The sequence below is a fragment of the Styela clava genome, chromosome 13 (assembly GCF_964204865.1).
Source record: "Styela clava chromosome 13, kaStyClav1.hap1.2, whole genome shotgun sequence".
Taxonomy (NCBI): domain Eukaryota; kingdom Metazoa; phylum Chordata; class Ascidiacea; order Stolidobranchia; family Styelidae; genus Styela; species Styela clava.
In genome coordinates this window covers 12205571-12233121 of record NC_135262.1, presented here as the reverse complement: position 1 = coordinate 12233121, position 27551 = coordinate 12205571, and the positions used below count along the sequence as shown (strand labels likewise).

General features: G+C 33.3%; 4 protein-coding genes across 6 annotated transcripts; all 4 read right to left on the bottom strand.

Annotated features, from left to right (window-relative positions):
* Positions 1-1079: 1079 nt before the first annotated feature.
* Positions 1080-13233, bottom strand: LOC120332355 (COP9 signalosome complex subunit 1-like). Of its 3 annotated transcripts, none has more exons than XM_039399581.2 (14): positions 13108-13233; positions 12147-12248; positions 11314-11414; positions 10499-10579; positions 9899-10063; positions 8580-8715; positions 7777-7898; positions 6851-6947; positions 5905-5999; positions 4932-5118; positions 4437-4574; positions 3635-3769; positions 2496-2566; positions 1080-1723 (listed from the first exon to the last, which is right to left on the bottom strand). In XM_039399581.2, the coding sequence occupies exons 1-13, from the start codon at positions 13138-13140 to the stop codon at positions 2516-2518; spliced, it is 1443 nt and encodes a 480-aa protein (XP_039255515.1). In that variant the 5' UTR covers positions 13141-13233; the 3' UTR covers positions 1080-1723; positions 2496-2515. The 3 variants fall into 3 exon arrangements, with proteins under 3 accessions (XP_039255515.1, XP_039255516.1, XP_039255514.1); XM_039399582.2 differs by lacking the exon at positions 2496-2566 and adding an exon at positions 3161-3206 and having other exon boundaries at positions 13108-13232; XM_039399580.2 differs by lacking the exon at positions 2496-2566 and having other exon boundaries at positions 13108-13231.
* LOC120332356 (autophagy-related protein 101-like) lies at positions 13208-15059 on the bottom strand. The gene has a single exon (XM_039399584.2). It carries the CDS (start codon positions 15052-15054, stop codon positions 14374-14376), a length of 681 nt encoding a protein of 226 aa, XP_039255518.1. The 5' UTR covers positions 15055-15059; the 3' UTR covers positions 13208-14373.
* Positions 15060-15085: 26 nt separating this feature from the next.
* On the bottom strand, positions 15086-21803 carry LOC120332353 (FSD1-like protein). The gene has a single exon (XM_039399579.2). It carries the CDS (start codon positions 21787-21789, stop codon positions 20191-20193), a length of 1599 nt encoding a protein of 532 aa, XP_039255513.2. The 5' UTR covers positions 21790-21803; the 3' UTR covers positions 15086-20190.
* A 13-nt stretch (positions 21804-21816) lies between these two features.
* On the bottom strand, positions 21817-26640 carry LOC120332352 (E3 ubiquitin-protein ligase MARCHF6-like). The gene has a single exon (XM_039399578.2). It carries the CDS (start codon positions 26500-26502, stop codon positions 23770-23772), a length of 2733 nt encoding a protein of 910 aa, XP_039255512.2. The 5' UTR covers positions 26503-26640; the 3' UTR covers positions 21817-23769.
* Positions 26641-27551: the final 911 nt, after the last annotated feature.

The window sequence follows — 27551 nt, the reverse complement described above, 5'->3', positions numbered from 1 at the left end:
AGGCCTGTATCGCTAACAGATTAGTTACTTCGCGCAACAGAAAAATCATTATTCGTTGAAAAAGTCGGCCCTTCAACAAGTGGTGTAATCGCGGCGACTGTTTCAGAAGGGAATGGGGTTTTTCGATTTTGAATCTCTCCCCATTTGAAAACGCCTTCAATATAGTAAGACATCAGGGACTGCATATATAGATCCTTGTTCCGAGCGAAATGCGTGGTGAATGAGCGTGGTATAAAAAGCACGATAGAAAATCGATCACCATGAACAAATCCCCTTTTCATACAACGAGGCTCAAGTTTTATCGACAAAAGGGCGTCGAATGTCTGATCATTCAAGAAATGAATAATCACACACGCACACGTCTAGTCACGAGAACAGGGAAAAGTAGTTTCTTTCGTATTAAATAACCAGCGGAAAAGATTACTACGTACGAGTTTTCTTTGTGTTAATTGACGGAGAGCTATGAAGATCCGAACCACCGCCGATCGCACGCGATCAAGAACCGACATTAGATACAACTTGTAACCGACGACTGTATTATATCTGGACTCAACTAGGATGTACATTAATCTTGAAAGAAGTTTCTGAATCAAAACTCTAATATCCAAGCAAAATACGATTATGGCTTCTCGACAATTTATTTTGCGTATCCCTTTATTTCATCCACACATTCTATATCCAATACATTTTTATTACGACGGTAGCTTTAAGAAAACTCGCAACTCGATACAGAGAGAGTGTTTTTGGTGGCCAGGCGCGCTTTTTTGTTAACCTTGTCTCAAGTTATGCTGGCCTTGCAGGTAACTCGGCATTTTGTTTGTCCTATGTTGTTTTGCTTTATGCCAGAGCGAAAAAAGTAAATTGATTGATTGAAGACCGCAGCGTAATACCCAGTACATGGTTCATTATCCGGTTAACTTTTCCCCACTAGACTTCTTCAACGTCTGTGATTAGATACATCGCGTTTCAAAATATACGTGATGGTATCGGTGACGAGACAACGCAAGACTATCGAGTAATCAACACAGAAGCTCTCAATAATTCCAGCCCAAGTACCCCAATAAATACTGTCAACAAGCGTGATTTTAACTTTTAATAAATATACAACTAAATTCGGCGAACGATAACGCCTAAACAAAAAAAAGGGAGAACTTTTTTAAAGAGTATCATTGGTTTGATGGTCTACTGAGATGGGTACAATACAAGAAAATCATCTGTATTCCAAAGAAGAAGAAAAATAAGTAACAAGATTAATGACGGTGCAAACGTGGACAATTAAGCAGGTTTTCTTTTTGAAATATGACAGCTGGAGTGGGTGTGGTTACATAAAACCACACAATAGTATAAAGACCGGATTTAATTTGATTTCATGAATCACCGCACCAGGTAAATTAAAATCATTGAAATGATTCAGTTACTGCACTACAAATAATTTTTCTCAAGGCATCTTATAAAACACATCGGCACAGGAAAGGGGCAGAGAAATTTAATGGGACCTCCTGAAGTATGCGCACCAAGATGGCGCACAACCTCAACTCGGGTTGTGTACAAGTTTAGGGTTCAGGTTGTGCGACATCTTGGTGCGCATATTTTAGGAGTGTCATTTAATGTGAAAAATAGAAATGCAGTCATTTTTGAAACTTCTATTACACAACTATGCACATTGATAGTGTCATCTTCCAGATCCACTCACTTCTGACTGCGATTTATCAGTGCTCCCACTCTGAAATAAAATGTACAGACAGATAGTATAGAAATAAATACATTTTTAGTTTTAAAAAACAAATTTACCAAGTAAATAATACAGAGGTTTTAAGAAAGAAAAAAAGTTACTCCTGAAGTATAATCACCAAGATGTCACATAACCTGAACCCCTATCTGGTACACAACCTGAGTTCAGGTTGTTCGCCATCTTGGTGCGCATACTTCAGGAGGTCAGAAAAAAAATAATATCACAAAAAAGCATCTTTTGAGCTGAATTTCTAATCAAATTTAAAGACATATTCCCCAACATAATTTAATAAAAAAAAATTGATGTTTGAAAGTAAAAAATATGAGTTCTCATTTTTTCAAAACGGTTTTTATCATGGTTAGTCCTTTTGACCTAAAGACCACGAAAATATATTTAATATAACTATAGTGCAGACAGATCAGCACAACAAAGGTTACAAAAATGATTCCTAATTATTCCATGCTTCTATAATTCTAATTTAAAAACTGGGTAGTTTTTGCAAACTTATATAGCAACCATGCAAGAGATAGGGCTGCCTAATCTACTCTTATCTTCTTCTGTACGAATTTTATTACTGTGGTGTCATATTACCGGTAGTCATATCTTAATGAACACTGAACCCTGGCCATCACACCCCAACAAACAGTACTTTAACCTTGATTATTAAGTTATTCACCTTATAATGATACCTGAACTGCTAAGCTATTATGCTTGGTATTACACATTCATCTGGCAATAAAAACCACATCACACTTGAACTTACTTGCTAATCTTCCTCCAAATTCAAACAGAACTTCCACTTGACAATGTTGACATTGATGTATCAGATGTTCCCTGTATGTGAAGACTACAAGGCTATATCCCACTCACAAATCCTCTCAATTAAATATTGAAATTGTGGACAATTCATAGAATCTTATACTTCAACTCGACATACCCACAAAAACTTACGAAGTCGTAGTTACTTCATACTGAATCTCTCTACTTTTATTAATTACCTCATGTACTAATCTACAAGTTACCAACACTATTCATTGCTTCCATTCACTGAAAAGATTCACTACACATAAATTCTATATGAGCTAAATGATTTATTTGATATCTAGACAACCTATAACACATCATTCCCCGCTTTTTATTCCAGAACCATTATCCACCTATGCTACCTACTCCTACATTTGACATAATTTTCTAACATATATACAGGGTGACCAAAAAAACAGAACAATAAATGTCTTAAATACATCGAAGAAAACTTATTTAACACTTAAATTTCTGTTCATGTGAGATTGTGCCAAAAAAATTCAGTAATCTAGAATACTTTTTTAAGAATATGTTCCAAATGACCCGAGTTCTGTTTTTTGCATCTCACCATATAATGAAATTTACTATCAACATTCAAACCATCACAACATTAAATACCTTTACCTCATCAATGATTGTTAACAACACATCCATTGACATCAGAGTTAGCCAGCAAGAAAAAATACAAAATATAAGTACTTTGAAAAGTGTGACTCAATTTAACATTAACATGAACTCAGATTGAATATGCTGAAACTAAAAACACTCTAATGGACAAAATGTAAATAGTTCATTCAAACATACCTAGAATGGTGACTGTATAGAATACAGCTGCATAGCAGAATATTTCGTACTCCCGTAGCATGTGTACCAGGTTAATTTTTATTACGATTTTCCTTACTTTAGTTGTATTACGAGTTCTGGGACTGCCTGTGTTAGCCAAGTGAATATACCCCTTGCCCATAGGCTTCAGTCCCTTTACACAACATAATGGTACACACACTTATGGAGCGCCAAATTTTTTAGGTCTGAATCTAACAATGCCTTTAGCATTTGTCATTATCAATTCATTGTAAACTAAGCATCATTTCGACTCACTTGCACATGGATATTGTTTCTTAAAACAGCAGATCTTAAAATCATTGCTTTCACTCTTTGTAAATATTCAGTACCAACTTGAACGGTCTTTTCAAATGTTAAACTTCTTTGATCAGTGTCTTTAGCATGTAGAATCTGATAAAGATATAACACTAAATTACATATGGCATTATAAATAGAAATAAGACATCAACGCTCAAATGTATAGACGAATGTATCGTAATCGTACATCATTGGCAGAGATAGATCAACCAAATTAATGACAATGAAAATTTAATAGTCCGTCCGAGTCCATTTAGGATAGGAAAGGATGTTATATGGGATTTTCTCATTTATCCCGAAGCAAAAGAACCCATTTAAACGGGTTTATCATAAATGGCAAACCACGGATACTAGTCTGGTTAGCAGTCCATGTCAGATATAAAAATAACTAAACAGTTTTTTGTTTCAGTTATTTAAGCATATGGACTTGATGATGGAGGAACCCGTAACTGTCAGAGGTTATGTGAACCGCCGTTCGATAGCGAATTCTTAAAGCGCATAGTCCTTGTATGCATTGAATAGTCCAAACCAAAGATACAATAACCATAACACAGACAAGATCAAAACATAATTTACATAACAAAATTTCTTGTTTAAAAATTTAGCAAACTGAGCACACATTCCAAATGCATGTCAACTAAATTTATTTGAAATGGTATTATTAATGAAAACTGGATGCATGAAAACACCACACAAAGAGACAACTAGTGCGGAATTTTTGCCAAGCATTTATGATAGCCTTCAAGATAGAAACACATACCTTATTCTCTGAGTCAATTCTTGCTTGTATTTCACCATCTAATATAAGTTGCATTATTTCGTTTTCTAAATCAGGCAATGAAGAATTGAAAGCATTAGCCATCTTTCTCATATCGGCCATCATGTAAGGACTGAAATACTAGAACAAAAAATATTCGTTAATGTCATCAGATTTTATAATTTACATGATAGCAAACTCGATAATCTTTCATTTATAGCTCTCTATTCAAAACTGAGCAACATACTAAAGCGAGTACTCCTGTAGTGTGTGTACCAGGTTAAGGTCGGGCCATAATTTTATTCCGATTATCCTTATTTTAGTTCTATTATGAGTTTGGGGACTGTCTGTGTTGGCCAAGTGAATATACCCCCCTGCCCATGGGTTTCAGTCCCTTCAACAACTTGATGTAAAGTAGGTGAACAAAATGAGTGACTTCCATATTGGTACATACACTTCTATAGAGCCCAAAATTGACTAGTAAAAAAATGCACATACTTGAACCAAAGATCGATTCCTGATTTGCGCATAAAGTCTGTCGACGTGAGGAGAAAGATAGATATCCAGTCGTAAATTATCACGAATCGATTGTAACGACGATAAACATTTACTGTAGTTTGATTCATAAAATGCAAACACAATGTCTCGAACTTGAGGCTCCAATTCAAGAAGTAATTTGAAAGAACTGTAATAAAAGTGAAAACAAAATATTCCTTGATACATAACTCATCGCATGAACACAAGAATATCAATCTCGGAGAGGAAAAAAATATGAGTAATCACCAGCCAATCGCATGAAATCACGCAAATTTCTGGAAGAAGTTTCAAAATGTTTAAAAGTCCTGATAAAAGTTATTGAAAATTGGTATTCACACACAACCATATGAAGACTAAATACGATAGCCTATACTTGGGTAAGACAGCTTAGTGGTTAAAGCAGGGGTTGGTAATCATTTTTCTCAGTGGGCCAGTTACAAAAAATTGACTGGGTTACAGGGTCAGAGCCTTAAAACTCAATATGGAAAACTATAAATAAAAAAACAATTTATTAATAAAAGCTAGTCCAACAGCTAGGTTTAAGTTATATCGTGATAAGAAGCACAATATAAAATAGGACTAATGATGACGTTGTTTTCTTCGATAACGTGAATTTATATCCATAAAAACTATGGTCATAATTTCAGCAAACACAAGTGGGCTGAATAAAACACTTCGGTGGGCCGGATCCGGCCAGCGGGCCATAATTTGCACACCCCTGGTTTAGAGGGTTAACTTAACTAAGTTGCCATTGCACTTCAAGATCTTCAATTCAGGCTCTATTTCTACGACTTCAGCCAGCCAGAGTGTAATAAATTGGAGAGGCGATGCGAAAAGAGAGTTTCAAACAAAATTTGGTAAATTATTGTCAAAAGCCATGACCATAATTTAAATCGTAAGTAATGGAGAAATAGAATATCTACAGAATACCAACCTGCTATTTATAACTAATTTTTGAAGTTCTGTTCTGGTAAATGTAGCGAGTGCACATAAACTTCCATACACAGCAACATTACTGGCAGAAAGCAACTGAAATAGAAAAAAAAATCAAATTTGAAAATATCAGTTTTGAACCTTGTTGATCAAATTCAAAAGGAGGTTTTAAATATGATTGACCCAAGCTTCAGGATTGCAAAATCTTTTACATCTGCAAAATATGGCTTCACTTATACATTTTATAGATATTATAGAAAACTTCGTTTGTCTAAACTTTCTTTCTTCGTTGCCCACAAAAGTTTTTTGACGTTCTATTTACTCAGTCTCAAGGTCTCATCCATGCAACGTTGTTTTGGGCAACTTTGGGCAAGTAGGTATAGAACTAAAAAACCAATTTACCCGTATTGGTAGATCTGCATTATGGATGATTTGGGGAATAAAAAATTGTCAAAAGCTATTTCAAGATCGGCAGGCCTGGCGGTTGCTGGATAGCGCTAAGCTTTGGCTTGTACTTCTCTCTCTTGCCAACGTACTTCTGATCACCCAGGTATTCAAAGCGTACCCCATACCCAACATAGACTTGTAACTGGACAAGAGGAACCACAGTGTGATTCATCATAATTATAATTGAACAAACCATCTTATAGGCTTTTGTACACATTATGATAAACACAAGTATCTTTTCCTAGAAGACACACTCAGAAACACAAGATTAATTGTGGCAATGCTATATAATCTCACTTGCTTTAGTTAAAAATAACTAAATTTCAAGAAAAATTTAAAAAAAAAATACTGAAAGTTACTATGTATAATGAAACTGAATTTTTCAATTTGAATTGAACTTGAATTCAACTTTACAAACGCTATCATAATATATTTGGTTTATTGACCTTCAAGGATACAGCATTATAATTTCAAAATTCCTAAAAAATCAATGTACTCACCTCTGGGAAATCACAATGGTCAACAGAAACTTGTAGAAAATGCTTTGCCGCCAATTTGTATTTTTCTATTGCCAATTCAGCTAGTCCTGCTGCACATCTGTGAAGGCAAATTTTTATCAAATTTTGAAACATGAATATTTATTAAAATGCAGTTTGTAAATGAGATAAATTATACAGAGTCAAGTAATCGGTAGTCTATTTTTTCAACATGCTGAAAATATCCACTAAACATAAACAAATTGAACAAGAGAGCGATGCCCAAATATATGAAAACAATGGCCAAAAGAAGGTACACATAGTACGGGTATGTAATATGTCACAGTAGACTACCAGTAGCGCAGTCTTAGCAACTTCACTTGACCACTAACGCGAACGCGGAGCCGCCACAAGGTGTGTAGTTTTTAATTTTGCTGACATTGTCGAAAACAAAAAATAAATCCCATACAGCCCACAGAAATTTTTTAAAATAAATAAAAAAAGCAATATCTGTCAAGTAAAAATTACAATCTATGATTATAAGTTTGTAACCATTGAAAATTTCAAAGCAATAAATTGGTTCAGTAATTTATGAGAAAAGCGATATCTTCAAATGGTAACTGCAAGAACGAAAATAAGAATACAAAATGACAAAACGAACCATAGGTCCACTACGTGTCCAATAAACTAAAAAGGCACATTTCAGGGCGAAGTGGGATGCAGAAAACCAATACTGGTTATAGAGCAGTAAAACCCTTACAGAAGTCCGACAAAAATGACAAAAGAAAAAATTTGATCTTTACAAACATCCAGGAGACGTGGTATACCAAGTAGTCGCACATTTAAATAAAAACGACTACGAGCACCACAAAACATGATCAGCTATGCTTAGAGATGGGCCGTTACAATATTTTGTTTTATACATCAAAAGGTTAACATAATTTACTAACTTTAACTTAGCAAGTATTGATTGACTATGGTTGTCTCTTTCCTTATCGGCAAATTCTCCTGTTGCTTCTGCTTTGTTTACATAGGTTAAAACATGGGACCAATTCTGTAGATACACACTGACCTATATCAGAAAAAAAAGGAGCATTGAACATAACTTTAAAACGTTACGATATAAACGAGTTTATTTAAAATTGAATAGCTAGGAAATGGAGACAAACACAAATTGGTTATTTATTCTGGTTGTTCAAGTTGATGCAAAAAGCCGAGATTACTGAAACATTTGGGTACAATCATATACAAACGGAAGTTCAAGTGTTCCAGTGTTAAATTAATCTTCTTTGTTTTTGTAGGGGTAATTGAGAAATTTATGGCTTCTGTTATTCGGGGGTTACCCTGTATTAAATTTGACACTGTACCAGGCATACGAGACAAGTTATGATTACTTGCAGAGAGTATGATTTAATCAATTTACCTAACTACCGTAATTTTTAACGCACTCAATTTGCGCATGATGGCCTAATAATCAGATCGATGCTCAATGAGCATAACTATTATGTTTGGTTGCAGCCACAGGACAATTTTCAGTATCAGATTCCATGTTCACCACCCAAACAAAGGTGGAAACAAATGTGTAATACCCAACAGGATAAGTTCCCTTTACATCAGTGATTGCTATTGCGAGTCTTTTCAGAGTAAACATGTAAAACAGCCTATATTTTGTTATGGTCAAATGTAGCAAGCTATTGAAAACTGCAGTTTGCTAGTTTATTTATAGCTTACACATTAGCATTATTAGTGTTACCTGTATAACATTGAGACACATGCTTATGATATGTTTCGGAGATGTACAATAATCTCGAGCTCTGCTATAACACTTGAGCGCACTCGGAACTTCTCCCATATTTAAATAATGATTTCCTAAATCGTCATGGCCGCGTCTGAAAGTATGAATAAAAAAATCATCCAATGTTGTCAAGTTATTAATGATTAACAGACAACAAAAGCAATTTGACAGCTTTTTAACTCCGTGTTGGGCAACAGTTAAAAATATCTGAAATATTAGATACAAAAAACTCATTTTAATTGTTAGTTAAATTGGCATTTTTAAACCATTTTATAATCAAACAATTTCTAAATATCATAACTTTATTAAATATCCCTATTCAATTTGAGCATCATCTTATGGAAACAATAAAGATTCTCTATTATCGTACGCTTAATTGTGTACAAGACAAGGTATGAACAAAATGAAATGGTGATTCGAAAATCACAAACTATATTATAATACTTTTCAGAACAATCAAAAAGAAAAATTAGTATACACTTTGTGTCTGTGTTATTTTCCTAAGCACAAAAACAAAGAATCTTTAAAGTCATATGGTCCTGCATAACACACAGTCCTCAAGCACACAGAACTTATCAATTATGCATTATCAAAACTAGGAGTTTCTATTGGCATCCATATGTGCCGTTTCATGGCTGACACCCTAACAAAGCGAAAATTGATAGTAAAATAGATACAAATGACTAATTAATAATCTAATGACTAAATATACCAACATGTATTTACAAGATAGCAATGCCCAAATGCGTAAACACAAAACAGGCATTTTCAGACAAAAGGACCAATGTTGAAAGACTGAAAAAACCTTTTATTAGAAAATATCACAAAAACAGTGGTATTTTTTACCATGATTTGGAAAAATATTATTTCCATTAAAAGTGAGTTAAGAGTTTGAAAAAGAAAAAATATATATTCAACTCATTTCCTCCTATTGGGTTAAAGCCCACGAAAAGTCGAATCTTTATATGGCCATCTCAATGTCAGCTAAACCTTATATGAATTGTTCTGATTATTGTATGAAATAATAAAGAATTGCATCGAATATGATAGGTTTCCATAAATCATGAAAAGCAGGAAAACTTAATAAGGAAAAGGAGGACTCCAACAAATATTGGAACAAAAATACTCACTAAAGATATTGAAATCGATTTGTCCCCTAGTTCCGCAGAAAAGCAATATTTTTACATTTCAAACAAGAAAACCAATAACAATTTTTATAGATCGCTTGGACAGAAAATCAAAACTCATTGGATAAAATTCGAATCATAATCTCAAACCTTATACTTTCTTTGATAGAATTATCTTTATAATTTTTCAGATCAGTATCAAGTTTCTCCAGTAACGTTGCTGCCTTCTTTGCTGTTAATTCCATCCATGCTGTGTCAAGCGATGGAATTTGATGAGTCAGCTCTACTACTGCATCAGGAAGGAATGAAGATTCTCTGAAGAGTTAGAAATTTATTTTTTATTAATTCTTGAAAATGACGAAAAACATTATTATTAACTGATGTCATTATTCAACGATGTCTATAAAATTGGATAAAGAAATAAAATGCAGTCGATTTGATTTAAAGAATCGTAACCTACAGAAAACTGTACAGTACATTGATACAAAACAGTCTCTATTTTAGGTCTCTTTTTTTACGCTTGGTTTAAACCCATTTGAAAAATATGATAAATTTCATAGAATTATATTCTTCATATGACAACGATGTCAATTTCCTATTATTAAAGTGAGCTTTAGGACAAAAAAGGCGAATGTTCAATTTTCGAAACATTTTTATTTGTGAATATTGAGAAAAAACATATGCTCAGTGATATTCATAAGTTTCGCAGTTTTGGGCGAAGGCAAGCTACACATTCAGCCTAACAAATACCTTATTGCTTGAGCCAGCATTTCATGAATGTTATGATATAATCCAACATTAAATGATTTCTGAACGTGAGCTAGAGCCATTCTAAAATAAAAAACAGATATTATTAAAAAGCACAAATGTATATTATTATCAAAAATACATATTTAAATGAATTCACTTTCTATATTATTTCCCAATTCGCACAAGTTTATGGTTTACAATTGATTAAAGGTGTCATTGGGTTATTAAGCACACTGTCAACAAATTGCTTAGATTAGGGTTTCCCATACATACGGTAAGGCGCACCGACATATAAGACGCAGCTGATTTTGCAAAGGATTGAGTTACTGTACGAAGCTCATTAAGGAAAAAAACTCGATATTTTTAATGGTTATTGTATTTTATTCAAAAAAACGTAAAGCGGTGGTTTCTTTATAAAAATAACAGTACCGTTACTGGTTTTTTAGTATAGGCCAGTGGTACTCCATGTCTCCCTTCCGAAGGCTTTCATGCTCGGCAGAGTGAAAACACCCCGTGGAATAACCTTATCAAGCAATGAAACTAGGAAGAACGGGGAGTTTTCTTGTATAGTGAAAAGTAAAAACAGTTCAGCGCCTAGAATTATTAAGGGCTAATAAGGCCCCCTCCAACTGCTCTGTGGCCCCAGCAGAAGGCCATGGGGCCCCAGGTTTGGAACCACTGGTATACGCAAGAAATTATGAAGCATTACCATGATCCATACATTAGCACCGGCTTGTAAGGAGCACAATCGATTTTTGAGAAAAAGGGGAAGGGCCATATAATACAATACATAGAACAAAGAGCATTCTATCTACCTGTATGCTTCTACTTTGAGTGAAGGAGCATGTTTTGCAATAAATAATAATCTTTCAGTCTTCATCAAACCAGAATAATTTGCTGTGTACATTTCCAAGTCCTAAAAATATAGACATGAACAATTACCAGTAGTTTGAAAACATTGCACTTGTAAGGTAGGCCATTGATCTTTTTCAAGAGTACAAATATATGAAAATTTTGTGACAGTGTTGCAACTTGTTTAAGATGATGCCCCTTAGTACATCTTCGATAAAGCAAGAGAGCCTACTGCAACGCAAATATAGCTAAGACAACACACCAACAAGTAATTTTTCTCCAGAAAATGAGATTCATAAACCTTTCAGACTCGCTATTATGACACATAACAATTACCGGTAGTCGAGTGGAAAAAAATTTTTTTTTTTCATAACAAAATAATACCAAAAAGAATTATAGGTCCATTCATTTATAATTGTCGGTTGTTCCTGATGCATGGACTTGATGGTGGTGGAAGCCGAAACTGACCAGTTACAACTTACATGAACCACCACATATTATATTCCCCAATGGGATTCGAACATCCCAAGCCGAGCAGAATAATCAGATGTGTGATGGCGATTGTATTCCTGACGCGTAGCCCGATGCACCAACCACAATGAGGTAAGATCAAATTTCAAAAGCTGAACTTCGCTACAATTTCAGACCACTCCAGAAAATCAAAGCCCCAATCACAGTTTTGCGGCAAATCCAGCCATATCGGTGGTGACCATGACTTGAGAGTATTTTTTTTGCTCATGAGTGTGTGAATTCATCAAAAGCACAATAATTGGAAAAGACATTAACCAAAACAAACCAAAGTTGGGTTCTCCACAATGAAGTTTTGATCATCATCCTGTTGTTCATTTATATCATGTTCCTGTGGTTCAACATCAACTTGCATCGGTTCGATACCAGCCTGAAAGAATGTTACAAAAATGATCAAAGTAAGCAGTAAGTAAAGCTAAAGTAAGCAGTATCAATAAATATATTTCAAATTCAAACTACGATGATCGAACAATCATTTTTCCAATAACATAATCGTAATATTACTCTTTGCTTTCAACAATGGAAGTTATAACAATATATTCTCACTTCTATCAAGAGATTATCCCTTTGATTTTATTCATTTACATCCTTGAGTAGGCTTATTAAAAGCGGATTAAGTTGTCTTAAATCTCTTAAAAGCAACAAATAATCTCATGCAATTGTGATCCATTTGCTACAAATCTACAATCAATTTAAGTATAAATTCCATCAGTAACGAATAATAACTCAAATTCATTTTCAAATGACAAAGAACAAGGCGTAGAAAGAATAGAATTCAATTATTATCAATATTATTATATTTTCAGAAGCCTTCAATTAAACAATTTTAAACCAAAACCATTCTCTTACGCTGCAGAAAAATCACAATCATTGACATGTAATTTGAATTCATAGCATAATATATCAATATACTGGGTGTCCAAAAAATTTGCCCGATTTTATAGTAATAAAAATCAAAAATTTCTTCGTCTTTGTTTATTAATAGTTCTTATTTATCATACAATATAATTTATTTATTAAACTTGCAATCGCTATTACAATAAAACTGAGAAAATTTTTTAATTGTTATTGCCGTGGGGTCGTGCGAGATTTTTTTGACAGCCTGTAGAATATTCGGAATACCCATCTCAACCTGTCATACAAAAATTGTTGACTAACAAAGTTTCTTAATCCATAACCCTAGATGTATGAAAAAAAGACGTTCTCCATGATTAAAGTAATATACAAACCTGATTCATAAATCCCATCAACTGTAGCGACATTTTTCTGCTTGTATCAGATAAACTATACTTAATAATATATAGTTGTTCTACTTCTACATAACAAATATCTGAAAAGTACCAGTTAATATTTAGCAGTATGACATAAACAGGGAGCGTATTGAGTTATTCACATCCATTTTAAACAAAAAAAAAATTATTTATAAAATCAGCACAAATACATACAATGAAGAAATAAAGAAGGTTGGAAAAGAAAAGAGGAAAAATATGACTTTGAATGGCTTAGTAAACTGACATACTAACAGTGGTATCATAGTTAGAGATCACAGGTTTAAACCCTGTATAGTCTATCCAGATCAGGGTGATCCAAGGTTTGTCAGCTTCGGGGGTCGCAAAATTATTTTTGTATTATTCACGGGCAACAATAGTGCCAAATATAAATAAGCAGTACAATACAAACAATTTTATTGTGCAAACACATTGATCATTATTTGTTGCTAATCAAGCCATAACAAGCAAAAACCACCGAAAAACTTACTAAAATGTGCAAAAGTCTTTCTATATCTACATTTGGTGTAACATTTCAAACTCTTCATAACGGAGAATTATTTAACCTTGCTAGTAGTCTCAGCTATTCATAACACTAGTCAATTCAGTGACATTAGTGATGTCGCCTTGGTTTGGACCACCCTGGTCTAGATACCAACCATCAGCATATCCCCAAAATGTGATATGCGACTAAGGTAATGTCAAAGTGGAAAAATAATAAGCTAATGGTAAATTGCTGTTTATGATAAGCCTTATTAATAAGAGCAGAAAATGTGGTGTGCTTTATGAAAGTAATGTCCAAATCCTTACAATTCAATACAAAGGCAATGATATGAAATATCAAAATTTTACCACCAAGGCAAATCAAAGGAATAATAAGCATTGAAGCTCTTGATAAATGAAACTTGATAAATAATATTGTAGAACGCAGTGAATAGTATCTGCACTAGATAACAGTTGAATGAAATTAATAGGCCTATCATATTAGGAATCAATACTTTAATCACACTTTCAATAAGGACAATTCTATAAAATATCTCTACTTCAAAGGACGAAGGGGATTTTCGAAAAGAGCATGAATATATTTTGAAGTGATATCAAATATTCATTCAATAGCATTGAAACTAGTCCAAAACTGTTTACAATACAAACACAGAATTGGAAAGTAAGAGAACAATAAAGAATAGATCAATCTGCATAGAAACACAAAAACAAAGACAATTTTTGTTATCGAAACATTCTTTTCACGGTTGAGCCTACACTCGCTGATACGGGTGGATTAATATTAGAGTCACTATTGATCCTGTGGGTAATTTTAAACAGATACGGTTGTATATCTGGAAAAGATGTGTCAAATACGAGATCCACGTCGGATTGTGTTGGCATTTTTGGAACAAAGTCATGACGATTCATTGCCTCAGTTACACAGAATATTTTCTCTGCTAAACGTGATCCAATGTTTTCTTGAGCGACCTGCCGTTCGCTTTCTGTTGTTAAGAGTTTTTCTGTAATAACTAAATTCCATATTTCCCATGGAATTGATTCGTCCGGAAAAGGCCACCTATTTCGTCTTTTTTGATAGAATTCGATTGTAATAGTTCCTGATATTGTAGTTGCAGACGCAGACAATTCAGCTCGTTTTTTGCGTAAGTCTTCACCGAAAATGGATACATGTTTTGATACTACATTTGCCAGAGTTTCTGATGAAACACGAACGTATGTGAAATCGATAAAATCGCAATTTATATCTTCCATTCCGATAGTACCAACAGAATAAGTCCCTTCACGTTTGTAGCTAAATTTTCCCGTCGATCGATGTAAAATAATTGAATGAAAAATGGACAAAACCGCTTCTTCTACTTGACGAGACTCAACGAGAATTTCCAAACTATGAGACTTGGCATTCATAATTTATTTTTATGCTAAAATGTTTTCTAGATCTAAACAAAAAGTATATAGCATATATTTAAAAATTAATAATAGGATAACCAACAATTAAAAGGCAATAAGGCGAATCAGTGATTAGTAACATGCTACAGCGATATAACGTATATCCTCGCATATAATCCGAGTTTAAAGAGACCGAAAAAAAAGTTTTCAAACTAAGGAGTCAACTATATGCCAATAACTCTGATCGCACTAAAAATTAGACATGTATGTGTGACAGTGAGGATGAATTTGAAGAAATTTCAGACTTCTTTACTGTATGTAAAACATAACAATAATGTAACGAACAGTTGGGGTTACGTGAAACTAACAATGATGGTTATCATTTTCATCAATTCTCTTTTGCAGCCATTTGCTGTGATAGATGCATTCGACATGTTAGGATTAGCAGGGTCGGCTTATATGCTTATTTTTATAAATTCACTGTTTTAGGGGTTCAGCTTGTATGCAGGAATATAATGGTATGAAAGGCAGAAAATTATTCAATGCAACATGATATATGAAACATTACAGCACACAAAAAAACAAAAATAATGAAACATTATAGCTTAGAAAACACACACCTCATATTAATATTAAGATAACAACTTTTGAAACTGTTGAAAAAACTGATATATTATGAGGAAACAGAATAAAAAAAAAAAATAGTTCATTAAAATTGAAGCAGATATCTAAGAAATGACTTATTATAATTGAACAATTATCAAATTTCTATACTGAAAAATAATAGTTGTAATCCATGTTGTATGCTGTGATTGATTGGGGTCTAAAATATCAAAATGAACGTTCAAATATATTTGAAAGTGATATTAATATTCCAATAATAATTAGTCGGGAGAAATGTATCAAAAACTTGTTTTTGGGCAATATTGACATCCGCTAGGTCCAGTGGTTCTCAAACTTTTCAAGTCGCGCTCCCTTTTAAGAATTTGTCAGGTCTTACGCCCCACCTCATAAATAACTGGTAGCTATCAATAAGCTGCAAATAACTGATAGTAAGGCAAAAGTGTGTTTTAAGAAAAAAAAGGTTGAAAAAATGTGGATGGAATGAAAATATTCAAAATAAGACGGGTAAGATCAAATCTAACAAATGTTTTTATTTCCCTCAAGAAATTGTCTACGCCACCCTTTTTGGTGTTTTTTTTTGGGGGGGGGGGCTGCGTCTTACCATTTGAGAACCACTGCGCTAATCAGATTAGTATTGACTTTATTTTAGTTCTGGACTGTAACAAAAAATTAGCAAAAACAGTGTTTATTTTAAATATTCTTAATAATAAGCACCAAATTCAATTTCTATCTAAAACCCAATTTGGTATTTTATGTCTGACAACAATATTTGAGCAGGTTAGTGAATCAATGAAATATAAGGTTATGGGTTATGGCCATTCCTAGCTACATGGAAGAGCTACAATATAACATCCATTCGAAAAAAAATTAAACTAACACATAAACAAAGAAAATTTTGGTCCATTTTAAACGCTGGATTGGGTAGCAAATTTCATAAACAGTTCATGCTTGATGAAGATTACACAGTATCTGCAATTCTATTTCAAGAACTATGGCCAATTAATTGGCAAAGATAGCAATTCTAGAAAAATTTTTTAGAAAATCTATAAAAAAAAAGAATATATCTTTGGATACATTTTTTATGCAAACATTACATCATTGTTAGTTTACCCTGACCCACAACTCATTACCGGTAATATTGAACTTAGAGAAATATTATTTAATAATAGATAGAATTATCATTGGTCACAAAATAATAAAAAAAAGATGTAATTAGAAACGTTAACATAAAAATGTAACAGAGATTTCGAATTACACTTTGAGCAGAGATGCAAAAAAAGAATCGAAAACGGTACAAATTTAAAATTTGTTACTTCCTGGAAACTGTAAAAAACGGGAATCAATTAAATTATACGATTTTAACGTCGTTTTATTGCCGAATTCAAACTTACTGACTAGGAATTGACTCCAAATATTTTTTTATAAATATATTCAATATTGTATACCGGTATTCAAAAATATTATTTGAATATTATTATTATTATATTATTATGATATCCATTATCGATGAAGTATTCGTTAAAATGAACAAAGATTGTTTTAAATTTAAACATAATAAAGTATGGCATAATTATAAAAAATAGTTTTGTGATTGGCATACTAATCCAAAGTCTTCAGTCTTGATCATAATAGGTTGGTCTATCAAAAAACTCATCAACTAGTTTGCGAATCAAATCTGGTGTTGCATTTTTCCCTTTTTTTTGTTTCCATAAATACAACATTTGAAGCTTTTGTTCCTCTGCCTGGCGATAGTCTTCCATTATGCTTTCGACATCATAATCTGATAATCTCAATCCTGACGAAGATCGAGCGAACTTTTTAAACTCAGTCATCTTCGGAAATCTCTGAACTATTTCATCCTGAAATACATCTTCGATTCGTTCACCGACGCGTCTTGGTTTAATTTGAGTTTGACCTTTGTTCGAAGGTTGTGGAGCGCATGGTCTCGTAGATCTTTGATATGGTACAGCTTTATTTTGAAGTCCATGGCTACTTTTTTCATAATGTTCGTGTGAACTTGTTTCTTGTTCTCCACTAAAAGTCCTATTCATTATGGGTTTCTTCGAGTTTGGTCCTTGGATTTTCGGATCATCCATGCTTCGTGGTGTTGGAATACTATCTGCTGCATCATGACCTCCAGAAGCCATTTTTAGAGTCGATTTTACTGAACTAACAAGCAGGTACCGAACCCATCAATAAAACTATTACAGAAATTAATAAATAAAATGTTAAAATTCCATGAATTGCGAATAATAAGTATAAAACAATATCCACCCTTGGTGTATTTAATAAATAATCTTCATCTACTCCAGAACTTCATACAGCTTTCTTAATGTGTAACCTAGTTTATTTTTATGATGTTTAATTTTAATGTATCTGGGATGAACAACAAAAAAACAATAAACATTAAGTTTCAACATATAAGAAAATTTTTTGACTATTTCCAGTAACAAGTAAATAGTATAACTTTACAGCATTGACAATATATATTTTAAATCTGTTCAAATTATATAATACATAAAAAGTAAAATAATAAGTTTTTTTCTAATTCATCATGATCAGAATACTCTTATTAATAACTCTTAAAATAAACGTAGAATGTTAGTCAATCCAATAGTATCATATCAAACTATTTGTTTGACATTGATATTGTGGTCCAACTGGAAACTACATAGATATTATTAAGTATATTAAGTAAAGCAAATAGATACATCCAAATATAATTTTAACCCATTAAATACTCCAGGCTCACTACATATACGACGAGTATACCCATATATACCATCACAGTGAACAACTAGCTAACAATATCATATAGCACATAGTATAACAAGGAATGTTTTCATTAAAAAAAACATCCCAGTCAAAAAAAAACTTTGGCCTGGCATCAATATATCATGTTTGAGCATACGGTATATAACAAAAAAATATTTCAAATGTTACAAGGTTCAGAACCCTTACTAAGTTGTTCTTTATCATATGCCTGAAAAAGACGTCAATGCTCGCTACATGATTCATGACTAAAATTACATTGCCCTGACTTATTGAGTAAAGATAACACTAGGAATGTTTTATACTAACATTGAACAATAGAGATTAAATACAAAGAAGTCACCAGGCAAAAGCTACAAAAAAATAAAAATATGAAATAAGTGAAAAGTTACACTGACAGGTTTTTCGAATTAAAAATTAAGGTATAACTAACATCTATTACATTATCATTATTTCACAAAACCACCTATTTTTAATTTTAGGCCAATTTGTGTCATGATCCATAGATTTATAACCACTATAGTGTGATAATAAGTGGTCATAGGAATGATATAAATAAATTTAAAAGCTAATTACTGATGTAGCTCATAAAAGCTTATTTGTGTATTCATTTATCATGGTGAATAATAAAATACAATCACAATTCACAACAGTTCAATTGCAACACAAGTTGATAAAAAATTGCACAAAACTGATGAATAATACACTTAATTGTGCAGAGAAGCATTTCGAACAATTTTATTTCGATTAGGTAATGCGAAAAATATAATATATGTTACTAAAAAGTTAAAGTTAATTACAATAATTCTCAGTGAAGTTTATTAGTACAGTATTACTTATTATATTATTGCTTGATCACAGCTTTATTTTTTATAAATAAATATATTTGCACTGACCTTTTGTTGATGAAATTGATAAAAACAGTGATAAATTTGTACCGAAATATTTGTGTATAAAATCCGAATAACTTAAACTTTCAAAAATGTGAATTAATGTCATTAAAAAAGTTTATTTTTCAATTCAGATGTTTGAATATTACGGTAACTCTCCCAAAAAAAATTTTTTTTTTGGAAATACAATTTTTTATATCAAATCTTATTGCAAGATACAACAATTTTTGCTTTACATTTACCAATTTAGAATATTTCAATTCAAAATTATTATTAAAATCTGAAAATACCAAGAAGTAAATGTTCAGATATGGAAGGAGATAACTATCATGAGCAACCTCTCTCTACTATAAGCAGCATGATTTAGAGTTGATCTGATAACATAGCAAATTTTATCAGTATTTCAATATGAGATAAATTTGAGAATAAAAAATGGAGCCACGAAAAATAAAAAATGAAGGAACTACGAGATAGCTTACTACAAAATAACACTTTTCACTAGTCTAATATGGAATTTCATAACAGATTTATTATTTACAACATAAAGGATAAAGTAACACTACATCTTGAAACTTGAGGGCACCAATAAAAACGAAATTCAAAAAAGTTTTATGCATTTGCACCATAATATTGAAAATAAAGCATTATTAATAATAAGTGGAGATGTACGGTAAATAATAAAATCATTTATCAGCTTCCCATTTTTATACTCAAGCTATATTTCTCTTCTACTCAGTCTTTTCACTATATTATATTATTATTTTGTCATATTTCCTAAATATAAACAACAACAAAATTCATGCAATATACGAATTATTAATCTTCATAAGTGAATTTTATGTGAGAAATAGGGGAAGAAAACACAAACTTATTTCAAAGATGACTTTTCCTCTGGACTTGCTGGATTCACAGGTGAATTTGATTTTGTCGAACTTGAATCAGATTTGATATTGAGAGAAGTTGAAGGTCGTGTGACAATCCACGATGGAACTTGAATCCCAGTAAATACCTCTAAAGATCCGAACCACATAAGAAATCCTGGAACAATCGGGCCATTGCATTTTACTTGCTTGAACGTATGAATGTGTCGACGTGTTTCGGCATTATAAAAAGACAATATTCCAGTAGAAAGATTGAAGTAGACTCCATATCTATTTGGTGTTTGACCTGATGAATCTAGATTTTTAACTTTATTGTTATGTTTCGCAACGAATGTATTCTGAATCCAGCTGCTGATATGTATACACCATGATGTTGCTGTTTTTCCCAGTTGATCAAATCTGGCAAGCGATTTCAAGGTTATTCCTACAGAATACGTTTTGCAGTCAGGATGAGGTGAAACCTCAAAATAAGCTTCTTCGTCACTAAATGCTGTGTCAGCAAGTACAGTGTAAGACTCTCCAGTGAAGCGATCTTTAGGTTTAGCTCTTCTAGGAGAAGATGAGGTTACACCTTTCGCCGGAGACGGCGAGCGAGTCATGCTAGCACTTTTTATTCTATTATCTTGAGAAACTTTATTTGACGAAGCGTCCCATTCCACAACATCATCTGAAATCACTTTAAGATTTGGATGGGAGGCGTCTGGATTGAGAGCAAAATGAAAAGCTGGAGTAGAGATTGACCCTACTTTACTCCATGTACCCCCCATTGCCTTATTCCAAGCCTGCACACGGAACTCAAGAAAAGGTTGATGAAATATTAACCCTTTTATATCACATTGCATTGAACGAACACATTCAATAGTGATCCATGGAATATTTTCTCCGCTAGTTCGAACCTGTCGATATTGTACGACGAAATAATTGATAGAAGAAGGCAGGTGAAGACGATCTGTTTGTTCGCTGCATAAACTTATCGGCATATCAGCAGATAAAAAATTGTCTTCTTCTTCCAAAATTGTCCATAGGCAATGAACGATATTGTTTTCCGCAAAACATCCGGCTTTAACAATTTCGGGTTGGCTTGGAATAGGTAGAAATTTCAGCTGATTCAAAACGTTTTGTTCCCTAGCGAAATCAGCATAAAAGAAGCATTCTGGTTCTGCATTATCATCAAACGGGCACAGCGAAAGCCGAAATATAGGAGACATTGTTACACGCTCTTTAATACGAAGAGCGGCTTGTGAGAATTGATCGGGTGCTGTCAAATCTAGGGCCTCATTGGACATTGCAATTAGATCTTCAGCATCATGTTTTGCTGATTCGAAAGTTTGTAAATGCTCTTGCAACGGTTTCATTTTCTCTGCTAATTCAGTTTCAATCTCAGACATCATTCGAGTTCGAGCTCTTTCGAGACTTTCTGCCAACATCTGGAATTGCTCGTCCAGTTCTAAAATCGAATCTTTGTAACAATTTTCGAGTGTGTCAATTTTTGAATGAAGTTCCCGTGCATATCTATCCACTTCTTCATATTTTGTTTGTACAGTTCCAGTAATTCTCACCAATGCTTCTTTTTGTTTATCCATCATATAAGTAATATTAATAATATGGTAGTATCTAAGTATGAGCAAAAGAAAATTCAAATATATATTATACACTGTACAGTATTACGACATTTTTATCAACAGCATCCTTTTACCAAAAGTGAAAATGTGAGAGAAATATCAAGCACAAATAATATTAAGCAATAAAGTTCATAAAATACAATTATTGAGATGTGATTATTTTACCTTCCATATTTTTTCTGCGCACGATTGCCTAGTGGTTAGAGTTAGAGACTTAACTGTGTCACGTTCACAGGTTACATATCTCTATCTTCAAATCCCATGTCCACCACCTCAAAAAAGTGCAAATAATAGGATAGGCAATATTGAAACGGGGAAATCGTATTCTTCAGAAACATCCTAATATGCCAACGATTATTCAAATATGTGCAAGATGGTCTTCCTTTAGGAATGATAAATACTTATTGTCATTCATTTCAAACACACTTTTTCAATACAGTTAATGCCAAACGAAGCAATGAACAATAAATCCCAGTCAAGAAATACAAATAAGCACAAACACATCTGATTATAGATACATAATAATAAGTTATTGACACTGCAAGCTTGTGAGGCTGGCCAAAAGCCATGTGAAATTTACTAATTTGAATAATCTTCTGAAAAAAAAAGATTTTCACATCTGAGAAGCATTCAAAATTTATACAAATCAGTGTGAATACTATGGGGACTGAATTTAAAGGCAGAAATGTAGAGCAAATAACAGATATTTTATCTGGTTTTCCTGTTGTACCAATGTTTGTTATAATCTGCCTAATCTCTTCAATAGTCCAATTCTTGCTTGTGGATGCGACAATAACATATTATTGATGAAAATATTGTAAAATAATTGATAATTTAGAGTACTATATTAGATATGGTACTATATTGAATTTCCCAGTACAACGAGAAAGCAGTTCACAAAATTGATGAGACAGATCAATCATCTATTGAAGAAAGATCAGGCTTATTTTAGACTACGAAGGCAGGTAATTAACATAAGAAAATATATAATTCTCTTTGAATGAAACAATGGAAATATCATGCAGTGTAATGCGGAGATGGCCGAACCCAAATAATCTACCACTGTAATTCAGATATTGAATATATTTTAAATTAGATAAGTATATTTAACAGAGAACATGTTGAAGTTGATTCATATTCAATGTGTTCAAATATGGAAAAACAAAAAAGTTTCAATTGATTTTCTATATCTTAAAAATTTTTATAACTTTAAAATAAGGCCTGTGAGACTTAAATTTCTCAATAGCTTTTTCGAAATTTACTATCCTTAATTAATTCTAAAACCAAGAACTTAAAATCCCAAATATAATTAATTTTGAATTGATTCGAAAATTTGATTTAATTTGAACAGTGAATATGTAACAAAATTTTGTTGGGAAAAAACTGCTATATGCCAAATTTATCCCTAAAAAAGTCAATTTAACAAAAACAATAGTAATTTTTATACTCAGTTCTAACGAAGTCTTAATTATTCATTAAGCAATTCAAATTCCATTTCAGCTGAATCATCTTGAACACTTCTTTACACAGAAGTTTATGTTACACTATCATTTGAGTTCCTTTTACAAACGTTTTCCAATTTTTTTTTACAAAAAATGAGGAAGTTTCTTTTATGGTTTTCATTAATAGACTAACTATCCATGGTTTCCAAGCACGATACTTCTAAAACTTGTTAGATTTACCAAACATAAGGCAGTTCATTCATTTCTATTAGAAAATTATTAATCTCCAGATAAGTGCAATACTATATGGAGGCAAAACAAAAACACAGAAGAATAACAGACAAAAAACACAGTTATACAATAAGCTGTAAAAATCATGAAATTATTGCAATAAAATGAAGCAGCAGAAAAAACTCACAACAATTGAGTTAAACTGGAAACCAGTTTCCAAAAAAAATTTTTTTTATTCAATAATAACAAATTGATATCAAATTAAAATTATTTAGGCTTTAGCAGGCTCGTAATTGAGTAATCTTTTCCCAACAAGATAACGTTCATTTTTGATATGATCGCACAATCGACGAAACTGCTTCGCTTCAAACATGAGAAAAGAAACTAGTGCAAAAAAGGAAATGAGACAAGGATATATACGACGTAATAAAATATTTGAAAAATCGTGTGGCAAACCTAAAACATATGTGGCCGAATGAGCAATCACATATGGCACAGTTAAAGATAATAAAAGACTACACATAATGGGATGAATAACATCAACGTACATATCACGAAGACTGAAATTTCTAGGTCCTTGATGAAAGACCCTCTCTATAGCAATTCTTATTTTCCATTGGGGGCCGAGCAAGGTTAAAGCAACTGCTAACTTAACTAAAAGAATTCCAAGCACCCAATCTTGCCAAAGAAAATTAAGAGGAGATTGGTGTAAAGGTACTCTCAATGGAATTACGATTACCAGCTCAAAAAGCAATCCGAACAATAGTGGAAATAATCCAAAAACAAAACCCCCAACAATCGCAATTTTAGAAATCATTTTAATCAATGTTTTACACTCTGACCAAATCGCTCTTGAACCCCGAGGAAACCATACCATTGATAAGTTTACCAAATGTCCCATCAGCCAGCATGTATATAACCCCAAAGCTGTAGGATATAAATCATGTATAAAATTAGCATTTTCAGTACCTAACCACAAACTAAATAAATATCGTCCAATTCCCACAGGTACGACCATTACTGTAAGGCTGATCAATGAAAGCGTTGCACACATTAAAAGTAGCAAAAGCACAATTCTAGTCACAAAATAATTTGGGCGAGTATAGGGTTGATGTATCTCGCCATCTAAAGCCATCTGTTGTGGTTCTGGGTGTAAATTTTGCTGCTGAAATGGCACAACTGGAACTTCTTCTTGATTTTCATCATTATTATTTACCGCCCGTTGAGGTTGAATTTGATTTTCATTTTGAGCTCTGGCATCGCCGTCAGTATCACCAAGAAGATATGACTTTACACCTAGTAAAGTACCAACAACTTTCGCCCAAATCTTTATTATTGATTTCAACCATTGCCTTGTCTGGCCTTGCTCTAGTAAAGCAGGTATGATAACTTGCAGTAGGATAAGTTCAAGAGATAAATCACTGATTGGAACATCTTTACGTAAATTAACATGATATGGTAGAAAGTTGGGTGAATAACGAAGTATCATTTGCACTGGCAAATAAATCATCATTAGAACTGCAGATCCAAATATAACGACTGAAAGTAAAAATCTTCGAATATGTCTGTACAATGGTAAGTGGATCATTTCTTGAATCGGGTTGAAATCCGGATCGTTTAAATTGCGTAGGAACCATAATGCGCCAGGACGCAAAACTTCTTTTAAAAGCAGCATGAATGAAGCTGTGTAAAATATATAAATCATTCCTAATAACCAATGGAAAAAAGTCGACGTTCCAGGTGAATTTATGTAATTAGTAACTCTTTCTTGAACAGTTGTATTAAAAAGCTGTAGTGAGCAAATGTCCAACCACCATCCACATACAAGTGGGAAAACACCCATTTCAAACATAACTAGCAGAGCTACTTTCAATACAATATACAAAATCCCAAGAACTCTTCCAGATCGTTGCATTTTCAACAAAAACATAGCAGCATGACACACAAAAAATGCCACGGTCAAAATAACGTATCCGAATAAAGTGGTGAGGAATCCTTCGAATCGTGAAGCAACGAGGTAAACATCAAGGTCAACCGCTGCAAGAACAAAATGTCCAAGATGATACGGACAAAATGCAAATACAAGAATGAAAAGAGTGTTGAGTGAAACAACCCAGAATACATGCTCGAGAAAAACTAGAGATCCATCGAGTCCCAACATTCTTTCCCACGTTAATTCTTCCGCAGCTCTATCCCATTCAAGTGCATTCCAATTGCCATCATCTCCTTCATTTTGTACATCCACTTCATTTTCCTCCAGATCTTCAACTTCAGCACCATCCAGCTGAATCTCTTCTGGTTCCGCATCTTCCTCCTCCTCATCTATGTCTTCAGAATCATCCGATTCATCCTCTTCTTGTTCAACAATATCTTCAGCATTCGGGACTCCATGTTCTATGTTATTGTTATCATCATTTATCGCAACTTCTGCATTCGGAGCTACAGCGACGTTATCAGGACCGTTTCTATTTAGCCAGCCTGGCATGCCACCATTCATGATTTGTTCGCGAAGCCACACTAATCCGATGAAAGAAGCCATCGTGCAAGCCACGACCAATGATCCACATAAAATATCCTGTCCTACATTTTCAGTAGAAAGCATATCCATTGGTAAGCTCAGTAAAGATCTTACCGATCCGGTAAAAAGACATTTATAAATTCGACAAGCGGTTAGGGGGACAATACCTAACCAAGCCACCGCTACCAAGGTATAATGCAACCATGATCTTACAGCCATGAATATGCTGCGGAATAACCCATACACGAGGTCAGTTACTGGCAGACGAGTGGGCATATCAGCACTATAAATTGGCTTGAACGAATACTTATGCTTGCACAATTCACAATATTCTTTTTTGCTGTGGCGAAGCCATTGTACCAAACAGTCCTGATGTACATATCGTATACTTCCAGTACAAATACATGGATGATAAAGTGGTTTGTCTTGGGAACCTTCAGATCTACATACACGACAAATATAATCGCTCTCTTCGACAGAGGCCATGGTTTTCTGATCTATCTGAGACTTGTTTTAAATAATTCCCAACATAGATATAGACTGGAATAGCAGCTATTTTATTGAAGATTCAGAAAGAACTATTTTGTCATTCTACAAAAATGAATCAGAATAATAAAATTAGAGGAAGGTTTTTTCAATTGCTCGCTAGTTATTGAATAAGTCGTGTATTATCTTTCGACACGTTGTCGTATATTATCATCGAAAATGATTACCGTACTCTTCCATTTTGGTGGGTGTTGTACTGTCACAATAACGTCATGAAAGTATCTCAGAAATGCGACCTCCCTATTTCTTGGGTAACAGTTTGCATAAAAATGCACGCAAGCACAATCCATTTTGTGTTTGTCAGCTTGTGATTGCTGCCCTGCCGCCTGTCCCAGTTCTGCCTAAAAAATCATTAATCTCAAAAAATCTCTAACTGAACAATTCGCAGATTAATATTTTTTATTGAAATTTGGTGAAAGGAATCAGTGTGATGTAAAACAAATTGTTAAGCTAGCTTACAGGTACCGGTACTGTAGTGTCGCCTACATACTGACATAGTCTACAACCTCCAAAGCTTTTTGCGAAGGAGCGATAGTCTGTTCGTAAGCCTTTCCACAAAACGCTAGAAGCAGAAGGCAAGGTTTATTAACCACAAGGTGTCGGTAAGGGAATGAAGAGAGAGAATTTATATTTTCGTCAAACCAGAAACATGATGATACAAATAATAATAATAATAAAACAACACATAAACAGTTTTCGGTAAATGACTGGATGATAGCGATACGGCTATATACGGTCATATTTGGTTAATTATTTTCAACTCCTGGCGTGGATTTCCAGTTTTATAAAATGGACAAATATTTACCAATCGAATGAAATATAATTGTCTATTTTCTAATATCGATTGATTGATTGATCACCACAAATATCATATTTCTATAATATACTGCGAGTGCCCATTTTGATTCAGATTTTTCTTATTCTAGTTCTATTACGAGTTCGGGGATTGTGTGTGCGTGTTAGCCAAGTGAATATATCCTGTGCCCATA

What these genes read in the sequence shown, in the direction of transcription:
- LOC120332352 (XM_039399578.2), bottom strand. Translation starts at nt 26,502, where the DNA reads ATGGCCTCTGTCGAAGAGAGCGATTATATTTGTCGTGTATGTAGATCT.
- LOC120332355 (XM_039399581.2), bottom strand. Translation starts at nt 13,140, where the DNA reads ATGTCGCTACAGTTGATGGGATTTATGAATCAG. An exon ending in TGTGTCTCAATGTTATACAG is followed by an intron (nt 7,899 to 8,579) that starts GTAACACTAATA and finishes TTTCTGATATAG; the next exon opens with GTCAGTGTGTATCTACAGAA. An exon ending in TCAATACTTGCTAAGTTAAA is followed by an intron (nt 6,948 to 7,776) that starts GTTAGTAAATTA and finishes TTGCCTTCACAG; the next exon opens with ATGTGCAGCAGGACTAGCTG.
- LOC120332353 (XM_039399579.2), bottom strand. Translation starts at nt 21,789, where the DNA reads ATGATGGATAAACAAAAAGAAGCATTGGTGAGAATTACTGGAACTGTA.
- LOC120332356 (XM_039399584.2), bottom strand. Translation starts at nt 15,054, where the DNA reads ATGAATGCCAAGTCTCATAGTTTGGAAATTCTCGTTGAGTCTCGTCAA.